This window comes from Engystomops pustulosus, chromosome 5, assembly GCF_040894005.1.
Source record: "Engystomops pustulosus chromosome 5, aEngPut4.maternal, whole genome shotgun sequence".
Classification (NCBI taxonomy): Eukaryota; Metazoa; Chordata; class Amphibia; order Anura; family Leptodactylidae; genus Engystomops; species Engystomops pustulosus.
In genome coordinates this window covers 43,308,305-43,332,784 of record NC_092415.1, presented here as the reverse complement: position 1 = coordinate 43,332,784, position 24,480 = coordinate 43,308,305, and the positions used below count along the sequence as shown (strand labels likewise).

The window sequence follows — 24,480 nt, the reverse complement described above, 5'->3', positions numbered from 1 at the left end:
GAAGCCAGAACACAGGAGGGAACGGACCCTTACTTCTGAAGAAAAAGCTGCTCAGTAGTTTGCATCCAACTATTTGCTTACATAATGGAAGGGTGTAAAAACGTAAGATGTAAAACACTATTGCAAATCCATCAAAATCAATGGGAAAAAACAAGTTTGTTATCCATCCATTCTAAACAGAAACGGTAGAAAGGAAGCAAAAACGAGGGTGGGAGCTGGACCTTGACCTGCATTCACACATGGTGCTTACATACATTGCGTTTTTAAAAAAACGGATGCGTTTTTTAACGCATGCATTTTTAACTATCTGAAAACGCACTAACTAAAAACGGCCTAAAAACGCCATGTGTGTCTTCACCCAAAGGGCACGTTCACACGTTCCACTATCATCGCGTTCATAACGCAATGCTAGCGCACAGTGGGCGGGGCTCGGGCCGATCGCATATGCGTTTCCCGGGAAACGCATGCGATTAATAACCCGATCGCATGCATTTCTCTGGAAACGCATATGCGATCGCCCCAAACTCCGCCCCCTGTGCGCTAGCGTCGCGTTATGAACGCGGCGCTAGCGGAACGTGTGAACGCGCCCTCAATGTGCAGTAATTGCATGCAGCTGTGTCTCTGAATTTGTTTGTTGCTGTTTGTGCAAAACCCCAAGTTTGAAAACCCCAAGTTAAGACACTAAGGGTGAAGACACACGTGGCGTTTTTAGGCCGTGGCGTTTTTAGGCCGTTTTTGGACCGTTTTTAGTTAGTGCGTTTTCAGATCGATAAAACCGCATGCGCAAATTCGGAAACCGGACAAAAACGCATGCGTTTCCAGAGCGTTTCCGGGTTATCAGTTGCATGCGGTTCCCGGCAAACGCATATGCGATCGGCCCGAGCCCCGCCCCCCTTTGCGCTAGCGTTGCGTTATGAACGCGACGCTAGCGGAACCTGTGAACGTGCCCTTTGGGTGAAGACACACATGGCGTTTTTAGGCCGTTTTTTGGCCGTTTTTAGTTAGTGCGTTTTCAGATCGTTAAAAACGCAGGGCGCTTTGTCTGCGCTTGCAAACGCAAACGCAGACAAAGTCGCGGCCACCGGGGCGGACCTCGGCTCGATCGCATCGGCGTTTCTATGGAAACGTCTGCGATCGGGAACGAGCCGCCGGTGTTTTGCGACCGGTGGGCGCGACTTTGTTTGCGTTTGCAAGCGCAGACAAAGCGCCCTGTGTGGCGCCGGCCTAAAGCTCCAGATGATGATTTATTTCCCCTGAATTGACCACTTCCCTCTTCTCTGCGATTAGACTGTTGTAACCCTCCAGACACAGGTTCCTGTTTCCTAATGCAGCAGTTTTGCTATTCTACCACATGTGTGGAAATGGATCACTTTCAGATCTAGTCTTATCATCTTGTTGATCTCCTTTCGGTTGGTTTCGTGGTTACTTTTCCTTAAAGATTTGGATATGAATTCTTGGAATTTCTGTGGCGCAAAGAGTTAACGTGAAATTCCTGACAGGTTTTATATTCCTTAGTTGAAACTTCCTGGACATGGAGAAGTCAAACAGGAAACATGCAATGTCTGAGTGCATAGAGCAGGCAGCACTAATAGAGTGGGAGCTCTCATCTGATGGCTCAGCCTGCTCACAGGAGGAGCTCTGCTGACACGTCAGAAAAGACACTTGTAAACACATTGCTGGAAGCCCAGGAAAAAGGAAGACAGAGTTCAAACCTCACACACAGGGCGCCTGCATGGTATGTACTCATCCGATTCACCCTGGAAAGTCAGGATTGGGAGAAGCGTGGAACTTGGATTAACACAACTTTACCAAACTCAGAAACTTAAGGAGCTGCTCCTGATATCAGACGGGGGAGGGTGATTTACTACTAGTCAGAAAAGTTATGTTGGTGGGTGGAGAAGAAATGTGCAGCTTCCAGGGTGGGAGAGAGGTTTAGTGGAAAAGTTACAACAATCTAAAAAGCACATAATAATTACAGTATAAAGGGAAGAAGTGTTATAATACTCGCTGCCTTGTTATAATAAGTGTCTATATAGTGTGAAATGTATACATTATCCCTAGGTCACATGTATCCGTCCTGCTGCTAGTAACTATAGGTGATAATACTCGCTGCCTTGTTATAATAAGTGTCTATATAGAGTGAAATGTATACATTATCCCTTAGGCGCATGTATCCGTCCTGCTGCTAGTATAAAATGTAGCAAATTTGTCTCTTTCTTGGTCGCTTTGTGTTACTTGTTCCTCTGAACATCACAGCATTTACAGATATAATGTAAGAGGGTCTTGTATACTGGATATAGGTCCTATGACAGACTTTGCCTGCGAACATCTACTTCCCTTTCTACAAACCCAAAAACTGCTGATTTGATCCTATATCTGGTACAAGGTATTGATAGAACTTTTTTCTTGTTTAAAATTCTGTTTAGTGGGGGTTTATATTTTTGTTGGTACTGGATATCTGGTATGAGCGTTGTATATGAATATGATGTATAATAGGGTTTATTATTTGTACGGTTATCCAGTCTGTTGATTGTGGAAGCCTTGTGCCTGTCATGGGCTCAGGAATCCCCTGATGTATTCTGCCTTTAAGAGTCAGGAGCTGGGGATTCCTGTAGTGGTATATGATGTCACTGGAAGTGGAAGATGTTTACTCCCTGGCACAAAGACGCCGGGTTACAATCCGTAATTGGGAGTTTTTATTACTGCAAGCAGGGGCGGAAATGTTTGATCAGTTCACATTGCATAGTAAAATAGTTTCATAACAGACTACAACAAATGTAGATCAAGTATAATGTGTCTGGCATGTGAAGGGGTTTGTATCCACATGTCTGACTATGACCGGAAAAGGTATGGAGCACATTTCTCAAATTCTTAAAGGTTTTTTTTTCACAAATGTTATGAAATGTTAGTATATGTCACACCTCCACTTATTACTGATCACTATGGGTCCTGTTATAGTAATGTGCAGTGTACAGGACTTTTGCTGTGTAGGATAGGGAGTACTAGTGGTCAAATCCCACTGGGAAGTTAATATCAGATTTTGTTGTTCTATAAGGGCAGTCCAACAATGGTTTTTATCATGTATCCACTGAATAGGGGATGAATATCTGATCCCTGATAGCTCAGTACTTTACCAATCAATAAAGCGACAGCCCATTCTGTCTTTGAGAAGTATAACTAAGGTTGCGTTTTGAAACACAATCCAAGGGCTTTCCCAGTGATCACGTGTGCAATGTCACCTCGACATGTGATCATGGGAGAAGCCCTTGTACTGCATCTCAAAATGTAATCAAAACGCAACGTGTGAATGCACCTTAAGTAAAAGTTGCTGGGCTCCAAAGTAAAATAACAATCCGACCCAGAACCTGGTGTCTTGCATTAAAACTGTGCAAGACACCGGGTTCTGGTTACCAATCGCTTGCTTTTCCTTAGAAATGTGAATTACAGCGGGCTGATGCCCACCCCCATACCCTACCACTGCGTAGCACAGTGCTAGCGGAACGTGTGACCGCACTCTTAATATAATCCCCTGGTATAATAAAGCTTTACTGTAGAATTTTCATTTCCGTAGTTATAAAGTTACTCGTTCTAAACATGGCCATGTTTAAATACTAAGGCAGTGAAACAGACACTTAGTGGCCCGCATTTTATCAAAAGTAGTGCAGCCTGCACTATGTGCAATTTGCCTTTAGAGTATGCAGGGGACGCCAAAATTGTAGAATGTGGCACGTGTTCTTTATTAATCTTCCACAAACTTTTTTTTTTTGGTGCACCTTTAACACATCAGGCATTCCATCGGACAAACTCAGACTAAGCACCAGAACTTCCATTAAGTGCAAAAATTTCTTTTGGTCTACTTTCCGCCAGTTTACCGCACCCAAAAATGGCTGCGACACATATTAATTGTGTTTCCACTCCGCCAAAGCCATGCCCCTTTTAGGAGAAGAGTCATAGCAGGCGGAAAAGTCATTTTTTTTTTAGCTGGAAAAAGCCAGCTAATAGATAGTTTGGAGAGCAGAACATGCGGTGAGAGCGCCACAAAACTGGCGGAAACGCCATAGTAAATGTCCCCCAAAGGCTTTAATAAACCTGGGCCATTGTAGCTCTCATGTTTCCTTTTTATCCTAGCACCACTGTATATTCAGTATCTATGGCCCTGGTAATCATTATAGGTATAATGCCTTTGAAATAAAAGCCAAATAATTATTCCTTACTAATAGAAAGACCATGCTACCATACAAGCTCCTCACCAGCTATAAGTCCTTTTTAATTGGATTTAAAACAAAGTTATGGTAATGCGTTTTTTCATTTCAACCATTTGTGGCTGAGGCTTGCCTTTTAATTTTATATTTTCACAGAAATGCATAAAGAAAATAGGGGACATTGCAACCTGCGTTGCGACTTTTGATTAACTGCACGGGACTGGAGTTATTGGCGGTGTTAATTTTATGGTGTGAAAAATGTTAACTTGAGCGTAGGCAAATGGCCTTCTACCCACCCTTTACTCGCCCAGGAAAGTGGAAAGGACTGCAAAAAACTTCCATGTGCACAAAACTTTGTTACTTTTTCTTTACCAAAAAGTAAATGATGTATGCCCCCTATATGTTCGCTCTTCTTGTCAACCAATATCATTCTACTGCTTAAGCCACCCAGGGAGGTTTATGGTGAGGGCACATGAGCCGCTTGTGATGCGTTTTGAAATGCATGCATGTTCCGCTAGCAAATGGGGGATGAGCTTAATCGCATATGTGTCTCCAGCAAAACGCATGTGATCAATAACCAGCACCTGGTGTCTTGAATTTAAACAATACAAAACACCGGGTGCTGGTTACCAATAAGAAGAGATTCACTGGAAACGCATATGCAAAAGGACCAAGGGTTTTTAAAACGCATCTGTTTTTGACCGTTTACCATATGTTTGGCTGCTTATTACCCGTTTATCTTAATAGGTACAAAACACAATACACCACCCTGTGAGAGATTTGCCTAATTAAAAACGTGTTAATATCGCATTAACTGTCGTTTTGTAAACTCAAATTTTAACAACTGTTTAGTTATGCAAATCTCTGGTGCAAGGCTTTTTGAAACGCATGTGTTAGAGGCGACATGTGACTGCACCCTAAACTGTAATTCGAAGCTGCTAGACACTAATGTAAACGGTCAAAAACAGATGCGTTTTAAACAAACTGAAACGCATGCTTAAAAAACGGATCATAACGCCTTGTGTGGCATCACCCATAGGTGTTAATGGAGCCTGGAGCTCCTCGGGCTCATTTGCATACAGTTTTTGATTGTGGTGATGGATGTCCTTTAAGTATATTGTGGGGGAGGGGATTTATCATGGTTTGTATGCCACAATACCAGTGTACAAGTTGTGATTTAGTAGCAACTCCCAACACGGAGCCACAAGTTGTGACGTTTTCGCCCTCAAAAACGCATGGGCAAGTGTGGATTGGCGGCCACTCTGCCTGGGCCCTAGCTATGGCCTCCGCTAGGTTTGGACCGGACCTAGTGTAGAACTGAACGTGGTGCACAGTGTGCCCGGGAATAATGCCCATTCTGCCAGGAATATATCAGGAGGTGGAAACACGTTGTCTAAGCTCAACTCTCAACTGACTTTGCATAAATCAATAGTACAAGAGAACATAACATGGCGTCATGTGCACTGTACTTTTTTGGAGGATACCGCTGTACTGAATAACATCCTGGGGGAAATACTGGTGTTTTAAATAATCTTTATCTAATAAGGTTTTCCAGCCCCTTAGTAAATATAGGAACAGTCTCAGCAAGGTCGGACCTACTTAAATTAGGTGTGATCGGAAGGAGTTTTCTGCTATAGTCTCCCCCGGGCCAGCTGCCAGGCTCCCTGACCCAAAAAGTGTTGCACAGTTTTGTAGAAGCCGGAAAACCTCTTTTGAAGTTACCGAATGGATTTTCAACACAGAAATTCGGCACAGAATATCTTGATAAGGCCTGACTAAGAGCAAAGACGACAAGTGAGCTTCTATCTCTTAAGAGTTTTAGCAGAGACTCAGCACTATCTTGTCATAGGCACCATGTGTTCATGAGGATGTTGCCTGCTCAGCTATGACTCAGCAGAGGAGCGTTTCATTCATGTGGCCATTTGTACAGCTGTGTTTCAGTATTTTTCTGGGTTACTGAGCAGTTGCCAAAACAAAAACTGGTTGCATTAACTCTGTTTGGACAGGTATGAATGAAGAATACCTACTGTATATGGCGTGGGGACAATATTTGGCATAATGATTCATTTCTGTGCAGTCAGATTTCTTGTACGCTACGGAAACGTTGTTTGCAGTGTAACTTTTTAGTTTTGTTACACACACACACTCTCTAACCTACTAGTGTCTCTTTATATATCTAAATTAGAAACCGAAACTGTAATTCACCTTTGATCTGTAAATGGCAAAGCTAAAGATTAAACTTTGCACTATGCTGTATTTTAACTAAGAAAATAGAAAACTGAAATTGTTCCATAATGAAAGTAAAAATGTTATTTACTCCTACAAAAAGCTCATACCATGCAAAGGCAATCAATATGTGAAGATGGAAACTTTCAAGAACCTACATGCCATGGGACTAAACAACATGCTATGTGACCTCTAAACAACAATGGTGCAGGGCCTGAAGGGAGGAGCGGGACTCCTTTTCATTGTATTCCTAGAACCTCAGTCATCCTCCTCCCCCTTCAGGCCCTGCACAAGGTATAATTCATTGAATCGTCTGTGACTGGAGTGTTCCTTTAACACCATGTTTAGCCCTTGGCTGTATGTAAGTCCGGTGGATTCCCAGGCTCGTTCATATCCTACTATATGATCATACAATGGGGTACATCTTCCGGTTCCAACCTCTAAATGTGGGAGGTGATTGGTTGCTTCTAATGTTCATGGTGTTTCTGCCAGTATTGTAACTTTTCTTATATATGGATAACACTGGAGACTTCCCCTAGTATACAAAGGTGGATGCAATATTGTTGCATCCGTCCCCCATAAGGCCGCGGTCACACGTACCGCTAGGCGTCCGCTTAACAATCGCATGCGTTTCCCCTGTGCGCTAGCGTTGCGTTATGACGGACGCCTAGCGGTACGTGTGACCGCGGCCTATGCTGTTATGGCCTCCACTGCGGGTATCGGTTGTTCAGCAGGAGGGAGCAGGATGGAAAGGCTGGGCTTACTACATCTTTCCACCCTGTGTTTCCTGCAGGATGCTACGTACTGTATACTGGTCAGGTGGAGGCAAAGGGATGCCTCCGTCTGCCAGGATTCATCTAGGGGTACATTCTGTATAACGTGGTGTGAATGTAGCCTGAGAGTGGTTTCACATTGGTGTGTTTATTTTTTTTGTCGTTTTTGTTTTTTACATCAGTGATTTTTTTTTTCACTGAACCCATTTTGGCTTATTTACACATACATATTGAGTATATCTTCCTGGCTTCAGTGTTTTTTGTTTGTTTTTTTTTAACTGATGCCTTACTGAACCATTATTTTCAATAGGCTATTTCACATGTCAGCGACAATAAGTCAAAATCGGTTCAGTGAAAAATCACTGATGTGAAAAGAAACGCCAATGTGAGTCCACCCTTACAGAGGGGCTGGGGATACATGATTAACGTTTCGGGTTAGCTGGAGCTTTTCTTAAAGTCCCACGTGTGTTATTATACAATGACTTGAAGCAAAAAAAAAAAATATTTACTGGATACTATAGGTTTAGGATCTGCAGTATATCATTCATTAGTACAGCTTCTAAGTGCAGAATTCACCTTTGCACCCTGCCCTGGAGAAACCCCATACTGAAAAGCTTTGCACAGGCTGTGTTTTTATTCTTATTGTTTTTTTGTTTTGTTTTTTTTTGTGGCTGTAATTGGCAATGTGAGTCCCTAGCCTATAGTAGCATTTGAATTTGGAGGTATTTCCAAAGAAGTTACTTTGGTCACCCATCTGTGCCCTTGTTCTACCCTTTAGTAGTGACTAATCCCTAGATGATTATTACAGAAATATTCTAGTCACTCAGCAGCCTGCTACAAATAAATGTCCCTGAACCAGAAAGGGGAGTCATGAAATCGACACAACCTCAGCTTTACATCCGCTTTCAGGGAAATCGGTCCCTTCCTGAGTTCCCTACAATGTTTCCTCTAAAGATTTGTACTGAATTCAATGGAATTTGACATCGGCTTAGAAACATGACTTTTATAGTGTGCTGAAAATGCAATGTCCCATTCCTGGAGTCAGAACAACATGAAATGAAGCCAGAAATTTCCCTTGTGTAACAGATTGCCAGGAATGCATTCCGCAATAATTCCATGCTGGACAAACGTGAAGCGCCCGTGCTGTGTTCCCGGATATATTGTAATAGCTTTCCATTTCTTTTTTAGATAATGACCTGAGGCTTTATGCATCTTTTATACCATTTTATTAGGTTATCAACTGTAATAAGATGACCAGAAATCAATGTGACCAAGACAAACTGGGAGTGAAATAAACGCCATGAGTTTGTTTGTTTTTGTGGGGTGAACTAAAGTTTTTATTGGTAAAATATTTTGGAAAGAATTTCTTCTTCTTCTTCTTGGTTATTTATTTTCATTAGTTCTATGACAAATGGTGTTAGAACTTAAAAAAAGATTTTTCTCACAAATGTCCTTGAACATGCTATTGCTTGATGCTTTTATTACTTGAATACTCCTGTATTGCAGTATTTTAGACATTTTAGCATGGGATTCTTCAGTAAAACATGAGTTCCCACAAAAAAAGCTCTGCGTGTAAGCAGGATTTCCTGGCACATGCGTAGAACTGCTGAACTGGACGTATTGGGGGAGATTTATCATTGGTTTTGCTGTTTTTTGTGACTTTTCATTTCTCAAGTCGCACAGGGCTATTTCCAACACTAAATTGGCGTAAACCTAGAACTACTGCTAAAGCAACACTGTGCAAAGCCAGATTCATGACTTGCGACTTTTGTAAAAAATTGCAGAGTCACTCAACCCCCCTGCTGGTTTATGTGCTGTGACTTTTGGTGCTTTTTGCACCTTTTTTGAAATAAAAATCGCAGCATTAGGACATTTATTAAAGGGCCAAAGACACTTTAATGAATCTGATGAGCAGCGGAGCTTCAAAGACAGATATAGAACTGTCCCAAGGAATGTGCCTACAGATAAATCTCAAATATTTACATAACAGCATGGTGGCTCCTGATCGCAGCTGCTAGAGTTGCCAGATATCCATCTCATCACAAGTGACTGAGGTGGAGAGAGAATGAACCACATCTTTTCAAACTTGTGTAGTGTAACCAGTATTGATCACCTGATCTGATGGGTTAAGTAAGGTGGCTTAGTGGTTAGCATTACAGCCTTGCATCGCTGGGGACCTGGGTTCAAGTCCCAAGGTCAACATCTGTAAAGAGTTTGTGTGTTCTCTTTGTGTTTGTGTGGGTTTTCTCCCAGTTCTCTGGTTTCCTCCCGCAAGCCAAAACATACTAGTAGGTTGATTAGATTGGGAGCCCCATTAGGAACACGGAATGATTTGGCAAGCTCCTGTGTAGTGCTGCATAATCTATGCGCGCTATATAAATAAAGGAATTATTATCTACTGGAATCAGGGTTATCTCTGAATCTGGTGGTGAATGTTGAGTAGTGACTGTACAATATTGGCGACGCACGTAGCTATGGCGCTGGAATATTTGGCACGGTTGCAGTGCTGTAATTTTATGTCACTAAGCTTTAATTAACTGCTAATTATACTTTCCTGAAGGATATGGGTTAAGGCATGAACCTAATTTTAACAATTTTCTATAATCTGATATATAAACACATTTACAAAATAAAATAATTTCAGATTTTGTACACAAAAATACAATTGGAGACCAAATGCACAGTGAAGTTTTTGTGTGTAGTCGTTGGTTGATTGTCAGGAGACCCCTTTAATTATGTAATTCAGTTTTCTTCTTGTTAGTATGTGGCATGTGATTCCACTGCTACATTATGTACACAAGGAATGTTTGATTTTCATATCCAACCATGGGATGATCAGTATGAGGCTGTGCTCAAGGACTGAATGTATAATATTCCTTCATTTTTTAGTGAAATTAAATTACTCTTTTGTTCTCAATGTGACAGCTATGTTATGCTTTGTTGCCTGAATGGCATTGGGCATCATTCAAAGACTGGCATTAATTTATTGGAAAACAAAGACCCTCTTTAAAACAAATTGTGTTGTATCTTTGCCAAGAATCTGCAAATTATTCAACATCAATCTGAGAACAGAGACTTGTTTGTTGATATAGTAGATTTGGCCAATGTGATTTGCTTTTGGGAAAGGAAATTTATTTTATTTTAACATTTTGCATCTTTCTTTTCTTATCTGAAGGAGCATATTTTTCATAGACAATAGGAAATTAAGAAATTTTCTAGAAATGAGTGTATGAAGTTGTTCTTCAGTAGGCTGGCACATGTTTGAAATGTAACTCATTTATATAGAGAATTAACAATCATGTTTGTTAAATCTCACTGCATTGGTTACGGACATTTTTATGTGTTTATTTAGATTTCATTGGAGCAGTTTAATTAAAAGTGTCTAAAATTAAAATTTTAAGTGCAAAGTTAGACTAGACAATCTAAGGTCCGACTGCAGACAAACTGGTTCAGCCAGTGGAAAAAGACCCGTATGTTTGTCTGATCCCACAAACTGAAGACATTGCACAGAATGGGATTTTCTGCATCAAACATAAATATTATGCAAGGACTCCCTGTTAGACGGCTAAACTGTTAGCTTTTACAGTACCGATGCTTCAGTTTGGCCGTCACATAGTGAGTCTTTGCATCATAACGCTGTGTGATGCACGGACTCCCGTCTTATGCAATGTGTTGAGTCAGTGGGACCAGACCAACATACTAGTCAGTTTCCATGGGCTGAAAACTTTTGCAGCCATATCCTGCAAATTTATAAGTGCTGAATGATAAATCTAGCATAGTTCAAGACAGTCTAGCTCACTTTGCACCTCCTATTAGTTGGCTTAGTTTACTCCAAAAAAAAAAAGTGCCAATATTTTGGATCATTTACAAAATTGTTTTCTCTTTTCCGAAAGCCCCTGTTCTCCCATAAGGTTAATCAATATAGTGCAGCTTCACTTAGAGGTTTTACTTTATTATGTACGGTATACTGACATTATTTGCATCAAAACCAAAATGTTTCCACCAGCACATAACAAGGTGTTCATTGGCATAAAAAAAATCTTCCTCCTTTGTTTAAAATGCAGCTTACATATGATGGGGCATAGCATACCCACACGAGTTGAAACGTGTGGGAATGCTATGCCCTTTCACATATATGCTTCAATTTAAACAATCTAACAAAGAACGAAAAAATGTTTAACTTACTGCTGAGCACTGAGATGTCAGATGGACTGCCTTCCGGTGGCTGTGGTGATCTGATTTTGAATTTTTTCTTTTGACAATATTTGCAACAGCCTTTCCCAAGAGACTTCTTTTCATTAGAATTTGGGGTTGTTTACTTTTAGAGGTTTTACTACAGTATACTTCTCAATCAGACACTCTTCTCAGGATATTGGGCGAGGGGTTGTCTTCTGCATTCTTAATTCTGTACAGGGATGGATCAGTCAATTTAAACCTTCTCTGTAGTCAGAATTGAGTCCGTTACAAGGCTTTGTACTCTAGTGAACCACTTGATAGTTCGTCTTTTTTTTCAATATTTAATCCTGTTATGAATATACAGTATATAGATAAGCCAGCAAAGTGCAATAGTAAAAAAAAATAACCATTTCATAATATGACATCTGTAGAAAATCTTTTCTAAACTTTAGTTTACAATGTTGAATTTAGAGGCTGACATTATATTGTTAATTTTTGGCTCTGTGGCATCACAATTTTCTGTATTGTAACCAAACAGAAGGCCAATGATTGAAAACAAACTACAATAATAAATGCTATATAATGACCCCTGGTTTTAGGTAACTCAGTGTGAGCCGACTTCTGCTTGGGTAAATCCCATGTCACGCTTCTTGATTCCTTTTTCAGTTTCACATCCACAAAGGGACTGTTCACCACTAATAGGAAAGAACTAAAGAAGGAGCATTCTGTGTACCTTCCAGTTGGATGATCATTAGTGGTTATTAGCATCAGACTCTGAATACCTTGGCCAAGTACATTAGATGAACATTGTGGACCGATGCTCAATTGTCTTGAACAAAGCTCTGGAAGGGTTTTAGTAGAACAGTGTTCAGTGGAGGTGCATTCTAGATTAGTTAGTACACCAATAAAATGAGTTTTTGATTTTATATACACTAATCACACAAAATTAGATACTGTATTTGGATTTTGGAGAAATTTATGGAAAAACTAAAAAATGCTACATTCATATTATATATATTTTAAGTTTGTTATTTAGGTAGAAACATGTAATGCAATGCTGTTGTCATCTCAAACAATTTATTGAAACAAAAGCCAATCATGGCGCTGGATATATCCCACAAAAATGCTCAATGGCTCAATAATTTGCATGTGACCAGGAGCAACAAATACAGCTTGACACTGACATCTTGTGCTGCTCATAAAAGCCTGCTGAGGAGGCATCCTACTGTCCCCAAGGGACAGCCATCAGGTCTTTGGGGTTTCTGAGGTAAAGTTACAAGTCTCTATATGGTCATTTTCCCCTAGGATTTCAATGGGATTCAGGCTAGGAGAAAGTGATGGCCGCTCCATTTGAGGTCGCTAGTCTTTACCTTATGATCTCGATGAGGTGGCATATTGTTGTCCTAAGATGAAACTAGGCCTGTGTTCACACAGAGGACCCAGGACTGGAACATTTATGTAATTCAGGTAGTATGAGCTTGTCATTGTGCCATTCACAAAGTGTAGGTCAGTTCTGTATTGACTACACACTGTAACTCCTCAGTGGCCACTTCCGTCCGAGAACATCCGGTTTACAGCCTCACAATGGCGAAGTACTGATGATGGGTATTGAACAAACAATGAGAAGTAAAACCTTTACTACTGCGTAGAAAAAGGTAAAAAGGTAAAGCCGGCTCACCCAACCTTCAGACCGTCTTGGCTGTACACACTCTGTGGAGGTCTCCTGGTGCTCGGAAAAAATTAATCCATAGCCATATAGCGTGAACAGGAAAAAACAGTGGTAAACCAGCACGACACGATAGACTTCACATGGGTACGATGCCAATATTTTCTTCTTTATTAGTTAAAACGTCACGTACATGAGGATACAGATAGGTTGACGCGTTTCGACGGGAACCGTCTTAATCTTAACGCGTCAACCTATCTGTATCCTCATGTACGTGACGTTTTAACTAATAAAGAAGAAAATATTGGCATCGTACCCATGTGAAGTCTATCGTGTCGTGCCGGTTTACCACTGTTTTTTTCCTGATGATGGGTATTATCTTGGCCTCATGATGTTAAAATGTGAACAGGATGATGAGGAGGACTGTTTAAATATCAATACTAATTTATTTGGGCAATTCAATGTTTTTGCCATTGATCTCCTTGTTAAACCACATCAATTGACATAAAGTTCAAATGTAAAGTTAAGTGCAATTTAGGATCATCCTTAAATGTCACCCACAAGCCAAATATCTATAACTTTTTGTGAGTAATGTATATATGAAGATTTATGCTATATGCATGGTCTCCAAGCCATAAGATGCTTCTAATATACTTCTCCACTGACCACACTGTGCTGGGGGAATGTGATTTTGCAATCCTTACTGAGATGTAAAAGGGAGAACTTGCTGTGCAGTGGGGGAATACATTTTATAATTGAAATGACATTCTGTTCCAAGAAACCTCCATAGGCGATTCTAAGCTGCAATAATATGTGATTGCAAAATATGATCATTTCAATTTCATAATCACTGTGGATTCCCGGTATTAAATATCGATGATATCAATTTGTATTAAATGAAAGGGATTTTTCTCTGATTCAGTTCCTGTGTCAGCTGTGTTTTTGGTTTTTACTTATGTTTTACTTTCTGTTCATCGATCCATAAACATGAGATTTTAATCGGCCTTTTACTAATTTGTGCTGAGCGGTCTGTTACTGGTTGTATGTATATATTATATTATATTATTTTTTTTATTTTTTACAACTTTTCAATATTTATTTGAGATATTTTCCCAAATTCTGTTCTGACAATAGCTTTAACAATTAAGAGAACCTGCCACCAGAACATCTTTTCAGTAAAAAAAAAAAAAAAGTCTCAACTTTAAGAATTTTATGCTTTCATGTCCTCTAGTTTTTACAGCTGTCCAGAGACAATAGATGGTTATCTGATGAACAACTTTTTAACCTAAATTGCTAGTAAAAGCTCAGATAGGTAGAAGGAAGATATCCACTGACAGACTTTACACCATCTGCAGTAGACTTTGTAGTCCATTCTTACCAGTTTACATACGTGACACTAAGCCTCATTTATTAATATTGCATTAAGGTACCATATTTGTACGAGATCACAACAAATTGTTAGATCTTTACTTTTGGGGGAAGTTGGTTAGAGCAAAGTGCAGTGTTAATAGGGAAACCCTTATGTATACATTGCTAATAAGTTCTAGAGATTGTTGACTCTGCCAATAGACCATAGGTTTGTAAATGTGTTATCTGCTGCTCTTATTACAAAAATTAAAAAAAAATAATAATTTTTGATGAAATTGCCTACAGATAAATACTTGTTCTGCCCTGAAGGCAGAGAGAATTGGTGTAGAATGTTTTGCATACATTTCATAGATAAAATTTTCATTTACTACACCTACAAAGGGATCATTGCAGTCCTGTTTTAGGTGTGTGTGTGTTACATGTGAAACTCCACGAACCGATACAGTAGTCTATTAGTAAAAATAACAGATTAAAGATGTCAATCGCCATTTTTACAAAACAAGACCAAAAATAATTACACTGTTTTTCGGCTTGCCAGACACCAATTGTAAAATTTTCACATTTTTAGAAAATTCAAACAATATGACGATTTGTCCACAGTTTCGAGACACCACTGCAGCCATTTCCACTGAAATGGCTGCAAATTATTTAACCACAGATGAACTGAGACATTCTAGGGGTGTATCTTGGGAGAAGTAGGAGAAACATGGCAAACTAGCACCCCATAATTAATGGGACTGGACGGATTTATTCTTTGGATTAGTGTGATTCCCATATATTCCATAGTATTTATAAAGGGAATTTTTTTAATGGGAAGGCCACATAGTTTATGCAGTGCAGTGGCCAGGAAATGCTTTGCTACTACCCCTACCTCCGTTTGTTACATCTGCTGAAATAATTGATATCGGGATTTAATTTTTTTTTCAAATCATATTAATGGGTTTGGTTTGCATACTATTCAGTATGTCTCACGTGAATCCTTATGGTTTCCTTTTAATCTCATTTTCAGTGGAGATATCAAGAATAATATTGGGCTTGTCAAAGGATGGGCTATTAGCAATAGCAGATTATAATACGAGTAGTTTGGGAGGCCTTCAAGGGCTAAAGGCTTATGAGGGGGGGGGGCATGATCATCCAAAGTGCCAAATTTAGGAGTTGGTGAGATAGAAAAGAGAAGGATCCCCAGCACAGCAATTCTCTTGCATGTGTGCCATCTCTCAACACAAATCTATACAAAAGCCCTAACAGATTCTCCAGGGACCCTCCTCCTTCCGCATGAAACTTGGTTTTGGTACTGTGTGTAAGCAGAAAATGTTTAACCATTATAAAAACTTTCAACTTGTGATGGGGCCCATAATTAATATACAACCCTGGGCCAATGGCAGTCTCCATCGGCCCCTGGCTATCTACCCCTGGAAACCCCTTTTTAAAGCTATAACTGATTTGAAAAACATTTTTTTTTATAAATATGTATTACTAACATATTAGCAATATTAAGAAACGTAGGATAGTTGGCAAGTCTAGTAGGGCTTGTACAGGACAAACAATAGTTAAAAAGTAGTCCATGAGGCCTAGCAGATAAGTAACCACAGTTTGTTTTGTTTTGTCTTTCTTCTACAGTTTTCAAGATGGACAGAATTGCACTTTAAATACAGGAGTTTATGACTTCTCAAACATATATATGTTTAAAACCAGAAAAACAATAGAGAATACCACTTTGGTACAAGGCTGTAAACAATGGAACGGAAGATAAACTGTCCTAGTGTGCGTATTCCCAGCCATGACGAACATCGAGAAAAGAAAAAAAGATTCACAGTGAGTACAAGTCTCCTGGAATTGAGCGAATTGAATTGCAATAATATTTCAGTTTTCTAATATCTACGGTACATATATAATCTGTTCTATGCAATGATGCTATTTTTTTTTTATTATTGGCAGTTTGCACTTCTCAACTCTTCCAGCTTCCTAGTCACAGTATCCTAATCAGTCCCGGATATGTCACAAGGGGATATTCTGCATATTTTGTTGAGTGGCAACGTGTAGTACACAACAGAATATTGTGAAACATTTCTTCCCTGTGTAACTTCTGGAGCAGATGAGTGGTGGAGCTCTGGATTTTGGACACTCACTGATTTGATGTGAATGACCTATCCTTAAGATTGACACCCAGCTCTCTTTTAAAAGGGTTGTACCAAATTTGCAAGGTTTCCCCTATCCACAAGCTTGGAGATAACAGGCTGATCAATGATTGAACCACCATTCAATAGTACAGTAGTGTCAGAAATTGCAGAGCACGGTGGACAGAAGTGCTGTTACGCTTCATGCACACAACTTTTATGGGGGCCAAAATCTGACCCCAACATTTGTGGCCATATCACGACCGCCATAGAGGTCTGTAATGCCCAGTCACGGTGCAGGGAGCTTAGTGTCTCAGTGCACATTGACCAAGCAAGATGGCCGCTTGGCTTTCTGTGGAGGGGGAAGGAGTGATCACCCCCCCCTCCTCCCAGCTATGTTCCGTAAGCATGAGGCCTTACAGTGTGCATGAAGCACTTCCCCCTCCTGCTGTGTTGTAAAACTTCCTCTGCTGAAGTGAGATTACATCAGGCAGGAGGGCGGAAGTGCTGTGAGAACAGCGGAAAGGGTAAGGATAACCGTCTATGAATCCTCAGCATGGATGGGCCTTGATAATGCCAACCAGAGCACTTGATGACCTGTGACGACAGTCACGGTGCCTGTATCTATTAGTAAGTTCCCCTGATTTATCATGCTTGTTTTAATGGTAGATTTCCTTTAATGTATAGGGAACTGCCTTACAAGGTAGCACCGAGGTTTTCCATATTTCATTCTCAGAATTTCCAGCAGAGCATGCATGTTGTTTCAGTCTCCATATGCCTGTAAAGGTGCAGCCTGCAGTAATTCTCAGAAACTTAATAGGTTTGCATTAAAAGTGTATTCTAAGTATATAGATGTAGGGAACATACTGTATGTCACGCCATCCAAAACGAACTACATCCACTATAAACTATTTAGACAAGACAGCAGCACTCCTACTTCACTCCCAGCATATAGACAAGCTTGAGTTGGTATTCTGTGTTTGTAAGTAGTTTCTGTGCCTATTGTTTCTTCCTCCCCCTCATGCTGTGGTCATGTGTCATGCGATTCATTGACACATTGACATTTTCATTCTGTTTTGGCTGCATGGATCTATGTTTGGCCCTTATCTGTATGCAAAGAGCCTTTTCCACTTTATAGTGCTCTGAGAAGGATTGGTTAAAGGGGTTGTCCAGGATCACTGGCCCTGGCTGTGTAAAAATAAGAACTTTTACTTGCCTCTAACTAGCAATGTGGTCCAGCACATCACCGGCAGCCTGTATTGTTTCAGTCCCCACTGAGGCTGGCGGTGAGGGGGAAGTCATGCTGGATCAGAGCACCAGAGATTTGAGAATAACTTACAGTTTGTTTGTTTTTATCTTCCACTTCGGGTCATAACAAAAATAAATCCTGAAGAACCCTTCAAGGGAAGCCGCTAAGATTAAACCCTTATCTGAACCTTATCTTGACCTGTGTTGTGTCCTTACTCAACTTATAAATAACTTTGAATCACTAAAGAAGTAATATCTTCTTCTATAGGACTCAATAGGTGTTCTTGTGTTTTACAGGTTTACAAAGTTTTAGTTTCTGTTGGAAGAAGTGAGTGGTTTGTCTTTAGACGATATGCAGAGTTTGATAAATTGTATAACACGGTAAGTGTCATTGTGATGTATTCACTGTCAACTTTCAATGAAAAATAACATTGTGATTACAATGGGTCGTTCCTTAAATGTCCCAATTCTTTGTATGTGTGGAAACCAACCCTCTGCTACTGGCCTGGCTCCTACTTGAAATAGCATTGTTTTCATAAAATCTCTATTTTACTTTACGGCATATTTTATTACATCATGTAGCAAGCTGATGTGTATATGGCCGCACCACTGATACATCTATAGTATGTAGATCTACATTGTCCTCTTCTAAAAACCAATTGCCACAATGCAAAGGGAGACGTGTAGCATCTCTGTACTATGAGCTCATGTCCTATTTTACAGAATAGTTATGTGTAAACATAAGATTAAATGTATTATTATAGCAAGCACTATAACCAGATATGGTTCTGAGCTTATCTCTGTAACTATCCTCTTATCTTTTATTACTCTCTTAGCTTAGAAAACAATTTCCAGCTATAAACCTGAAGATACCTGCCAAGAGAATCTTTGGAGATAATTTTGATCCAGGTGAGCAAAAGTTATTTTATTTCTTGTATACAATAAACCAGGTACATATCCTGTGTCTGTGAGTGCTCACCCTGGCAGGCATTTATCGAATTGGGCGCAGGAAGCGTGATATAATTTTCAGTGGGATTTATGTTTGTGGCGTAAGGGATTAATCACTTGGCGCACAAATAGTGTTAAGAACAGTCCCCCCATTCATGAAAGTGAAATAGACCAGCTATCAACTGGTCTAATCGTGCCACCAAACAATTTGGAAAATTAGATGCACTAGAAAAGTGTCAGATTCAAAAGCGGCGCCACAATTTTGCGCCCAAAAAAGAGCAAGTTGTGAGTGTCGGGAAAAGCACCAATATTGTGACGCTGACACTTCATAAATAAGGCTCAACAGTGCAGCAAGGGGTAAAAAAAATTTCGACCAGTTTGAAGGTCAATATTAAATTAAGTACCCATGCACCTGTGTGACATCACTTGACTTATCAATTATTTGCTGAAACAAAAAGTTATTGTTTGTGTAAGTTTACACCCCCTTTAAAAACTTGCTACCAGCTTCTAGTGAGTAGGGATTTTCTAACAAATAAGGATTTAGACTGTCTTCATATGGTCATAATATATATATAATGTATATAGCAAAACCCAATTGATTAGGAGAATGGTTATTAATAGAGATGAGCGAGCACTAAAATGCTCGGGTGCTCGTTATTCGAGACAAACTTTTCCAGATGCTCGAGTGCTCGTCTCGAATAACGAGCCCCATTGAAGTCAATGGGAGACCCGAGCATTTTTCAAAGGGACCATGGTTCAGGAATAAAATGTGTTATTTAATTGAAAAAGAATGTCTTCTGATAAGTTAGCAGATGTATGCAAACATCTGCAATCTATTCTTCACTGTTCCGCGCGTATATTATCTAGCGACAAGTTAACAGATGTGAAGAACAGTGAAGAATAGAATAAAAACAATGAACACAGGATCATTTAAGTGAAAAACGCAGTGAAAAACACAGTGAAGAATAGATTACAGATGTTTGGCACATCTGCTTACTTGTCGGGGTGATACGCTGTCCCGGGATCGCTCCTCTTCTTCCACTGAAGTCTCCCCGTGCTGCCCGATGTCTCCCCCGTGCTGCCCGATGTCTCCCCCGTGCTGCCCGATGTCTCCCCCGTGCTGCCCGATGTCTCCCCCGTGCTGCCCGATGTCTCCCCGTGCTGCCCGATGTCTCCCCCGTGCTGCCCGATGTCTCCCCCGTGCTGCCCGATGTCTCCCCCGTGCTGCCCGATGTCTCCCCCGTGCTGCCCGATGTCTCCCTGCTGCCGTTCCGCGCGTATCTTCCGACAAGTAAGCAGATGTGCCGAACATCTGTAATCTATTCTTCACTGTGTTTTTCCCTGTCCTTTTCACTTAAATGATCCTGTGTTCACTGTTTTTATTCTATTCTTCATTGTTCTTCACTGTGTTTGTTTTTTTAATTAAATGCTCGATCTCGAGCAGGGGAAATACTCGTCCGAGCAACGAGCCGTTTCGAGTACCTTAATACTCGAACGAGCATTATGCTCGGACGAGTATACTCGCTCATCTCTAGTTATTAACCTTAATTGCACAGTCATATTTCTGGTGGGTGTCCCTTGGCTGATTGACAGCAAATAGATGTTAGGTTGTATTGCAAATTCTGTAGCAACCAGTACTAAATTACTGGCAGTGGAGAAGCACTGGAAATGCAGTGTTCTGCAAAAGTAATCCTATGACAGACCTCCTGTGTAAATGATACATAGGACCATGTAATATAAGTCCAGGTGCATTTGTATAGGATACAGATTTGCTACTGGAAAATTATAAAACCATGAATGTACTATGTGGCTTCTACCAGTTATGGCTTCCTATATCTATATATTTCAGATTTTCTACAGCAGAGACGAGCAGGGCTGAATGAATTCATCCAGAATTTACTCCAGCATACAGAACTGTGCAGCCAGTAAGTACATGTTGTCATAAGCACACAGAATGCCTGGAAGCATTATTATTTTTATTTTTTTTCTGGAATATAGTTGTTTTGTTCAACTGCTTTGTAAAAACAGAATTTTGATGTTGGCTTATATAGAAATGTGTTGATGTGCATAGTAATCTCCTGTTGATGAAATAGGGACAGACCTTCTATTTACCTTCAGCATGTGGATTAAAGGGAACCTGTTACCATGGATCTCCTCCTTAAACCTTATCCCTTAGTGGAGTGTAATAATGTTGCAATGATGCCTTTATGTATATTAATGCTGCCACCACTCGAGACAAATAACTTTTATTCCATGTCATTTTGTTCTAAAGAGCCACAAAAGAATGTGTCCCCGTGCCTTCTCCATCCCCTTTAATGCGGGAGGAGTGAACATTGGCACCAGCCAGTGAATTGCTGATGCTGACGTTCAGGGTGTTTCCCAGTGATGTCATTGTCCTTATATGGAAATTAACATTGTTGGGGACCTCTCTCCTGCTGAGCAACATATACTCTCAGCGGAGGCTAGAGGAAGATGCAGAACTGCTACAATGGCCTCCACTGACCATTGCTTAGCCAGAGACAGCAGGATGGAATTTTATGCATTTTACATAATATATGACGTATACCGCCAGTATAGATCTCTGTAGAGACTGTCACCTTTCCTGGCATATACAAAAAGTGAAGTGTGAATGTAGCCATTATACCGAAATGACAGCATTACATTGCATTTCTGCAAAAAAAGCAGAAATGTGTTATCCATGTAGTCCATATTGAATACGCTTGGATTTGTATGCTATTAAAAAAAATGGATAGCATACTGACGCCAAAATGCCCATCTGAATAAGCCTGTAGGCTGAGGTAGGCCAAGATGGCTAGATTAATGGCCAGATCTTTCCTACACCTACAATGTGCTCTACCTATCACTTACTTTTTATCTGATCACAGTGTTTTGATAACGTGACACTATATTTGTACAATTTCCCGTACAGAAGTCACCTGCCCATCGGGTAAACACCTCCACACACATAACATGTCACCTGATATCTGCTGCCCACATGCTTGCACTTTTGCAGTTATTTCACAAGTTTTCTTTTCCTGTACATTGCTCCAGGGGCTTCAGCAAATGTTGAGGTTAAATGTGTTTGTTTGTCATGAACAGGTTCAGAAAAGGCAAATTGGCAAGATATTTGATTTGTTTTCAGAGAACCCATGTCCTCCATTGTGGCCATCGCTGTGTCCTTGTAATTATGTGGAAACATGTTAGGACTTGGATGTTAATTGATAAGTATTTGAAACGTGGATATTAACCAGGGAAATGGCCTTTATGACGTAATAATAGATAATAGTATTTTAGAAACTAGTTAATTGGTAACACTTTATTTTGGGCTGTTATCCAGTAGATGAAGTCTACTCTGTTTACGACTACTGTTGTCGTTGCATTTTGACTTATACTGGCAGACATATGACCATTCGAAGGGTGTGTCTGTGGGTGAGCTAAAGGGGGTTGGTTATAAAATGTGTTTTACTAGTTATCACCTACAGGACATCTACCATCAGTTTCATTTATGCTAGACTAGTCCTATTTACAAGCTCCGAATTCTTCTTCTCTGAACTTTTTTTTTTTAATAACCCTGTACGTCGGAATTTTGTCAATATGCGTTATCAATATCATGCTAATCAGTCCGAGGTATTCTGGCTTAAGACACTGGAGCGCCTCCGATCCCCATCTTATGATTTGTTGACTCCCCCATTTTTCTTCCAGTCCCGCCCATTCAGAATGCAGAGAGCTGGTGACATAAGGGACCAGGCAGAAGTGAATAAATTATATGACGAGGGCACGAAGCCACAGCACCTTAGACTGCTTAGCATAATTTTTATAACTCTATATCGCAGCGTACAGGGTTATAAAAAAAAAAATACAAAAAAAAAAAAAAAAAGTTTCAAGAAGAACGATTCATCAGGAGCTTGTAAGTAGGATTAATCTACCAACAGTGAAACTCATGGTAGATGTCTTTTAAAGAAAATCTACCTTCCAAGTGTGATAAACCAGGGACAGTTACTCATAGATCCAGACACCATGGCTGTGGTAATCTTATATTTGTTATCCATGGCCTCTCCTTCTAAGATCTACTTTTAAAATGATGCTAATGAGCCCAAAGGGCTCTGGGGGGTTGTTAGCAGATCCTATCCAGGCTCTTATAACTGTGGAGCGGTTCCCCCTCCCACTGTGTGCTGAAACTTCCTCAGCTCATGTGAGATTACATCAGGCAGAGGGGTAACAGTGTAACAGCCTGTGAAGCTACAGCAAGGAGGGGCTCTGCTAACATCCCCAGAGCCCTAATGGTTTTAAAAGCATTATTTTAAAAGTTGATTTTGGAAGAAAGGAGAGGATAGAGAACACTTAAGAAGAATATACCACAGTTTTGGTTCCTGGATCTATGAGTAAGTGTCCTTGATTGATCATGCTTGACTTTGATGGAAGATATTTTTAAAAATCCCTCTTCTACCTTCCATAGTTCCCCATCATTTTCCACTGTGTACTAGTAGGAGCTATTTATCCTTTAAGGGCAAACATACCAAGTTTTGCTTAAAAAATTGTACACTTAAGCCCTATCCCAGCAATAAAAAAAACATGGCATCTAAGTGTTTAGACAGAGAAAAGAGATGCTCTTAAAGCGGCAACACAACAATTTACAGCTTTGTGGTGTGACTTCCAACAACCCTATCAATCAGCAGTTCTGGGCTGCCACCAACACCAGAACCATGCAGTGTACAGAACCTAGAATATTGCAGGACTCCCAGCAGATTACCCAATCAGAAACTGTTCACCTATTCAAATTCCAGAAATAAGTTGGCGTCCAAATTTTCCACAAATCTAGTGCTGCACGGATAACAACCACTGAGACTTTAGGTGTCACTTTGCATTTTCTTGGGCTAGAATCAGCCCTGTGTGTAAAACCTATGCATTTCTGACAAACTAATTTACAGGTCCTCACAATAGGATCCCTATCAGTAACTCATTAGTCTTGTTACCTTAGATTTGTGGACATCTCCACCTTTTGTGAAAAGGTTCTCAAGGACATCCAAATTGGCTGTAGCCCCAACTGTGAATAATAACGAGAAGATAAAGAGGTTTCTAAATAACATGTGGTAAAACTAAAGAAGAGAGAGCAACATGCCAACACCTATTCAGTGCACATCAAACACTATGGGGCACATTTACTTACCTGGTCCGTTCGCGATCCAGCGGCGCATTCTCTGCGCTGGATTCGGGTCCGGCCGGGATTCATCAATGCAGTTCCTCCGCCGTCCACCAGGTGGCGCTGCTGCGCTGAAGTCCGCTGGAATGCCTCGAAATACACCGGCCTACCCAGGATGAAGGTGAGTGAAATTTTCGCGACACAATTTTTTTTTTAAATGCGGCGGTTTTTCCGAATACGTCGGGTTTTCGTTCGGCCACGCCCCCCGATTTCCGTCGCGCGCATGCCGGCCCCGATGCGCCAAATTCCGATCGCGTGCGCCAAAAACCCGGGGCAATTCAGGTACAATCGGCGCAAAACGGAAATATTCGGGTAACACGTCGGGAAAACGCGAATCGGGCCCTTAGTAAATGACCCCCTATATGTAGATTTATCCAAAAGAAGCTTTTATTGCACAAAAGAAAGGGAAAAAAAAAACATTTTGAATGCAAAAAAGCGATTTACCATTGTAAAACCAGATATAATAGAAAATATGTAAATACTCAAATGAGCAACAATCAATACAATTGGGATGTGGAGGCTCTGGCTTCTCCGCCAGGTTGGACCCATTTAGACC

The 24,480-nt window shown here is 40.4% G+C and overlaps 1 protein-coding gene across 2 annotated transcripts in view; it reads left to right on the top strand.

Annotated features, from left to right (window-relative positions):
* The first annotated feature begins 1,491 nt into the window (after positions 1–1,491).
* Positions 1,492–24,480, top strand: part of SGK3 (serum/glucocorticoid regulated kinase family member 3) — a 44,015-nt gene continuing 21,026 nt past the window's right edge. Inside the window, exons 1-5 of one of the 2 annotated variants that reach the window (XM_072151785.1) lie at positions 1,492–1,735; positions 16,032–16,226; positions 18,074–18,157; positions 18,613–18,685; positions 20,574–20,649. In XM_072151785.1, coding sequence (XP_072007886.1) covers positions 16,149–16,226; positions 18,074–18,157; positions 18,613–18,685; positions 20,574–20,649 — 311 coding nt within the window. In that variant the 5' untranslated portion in view covers positions 1,492–1,735; positions 16,032–16,148. Of the gene's footprint in view, positions 1,736–2,319; positions 2,387–16,031; positions 16,227–18,073; positions 18,158–18,612; positions 18,686–20,573; positions 20,650–24,480 lie in introns of those variants that run through there. The other variant, XM_072151786.1, reaches the window with a different exon arrangement.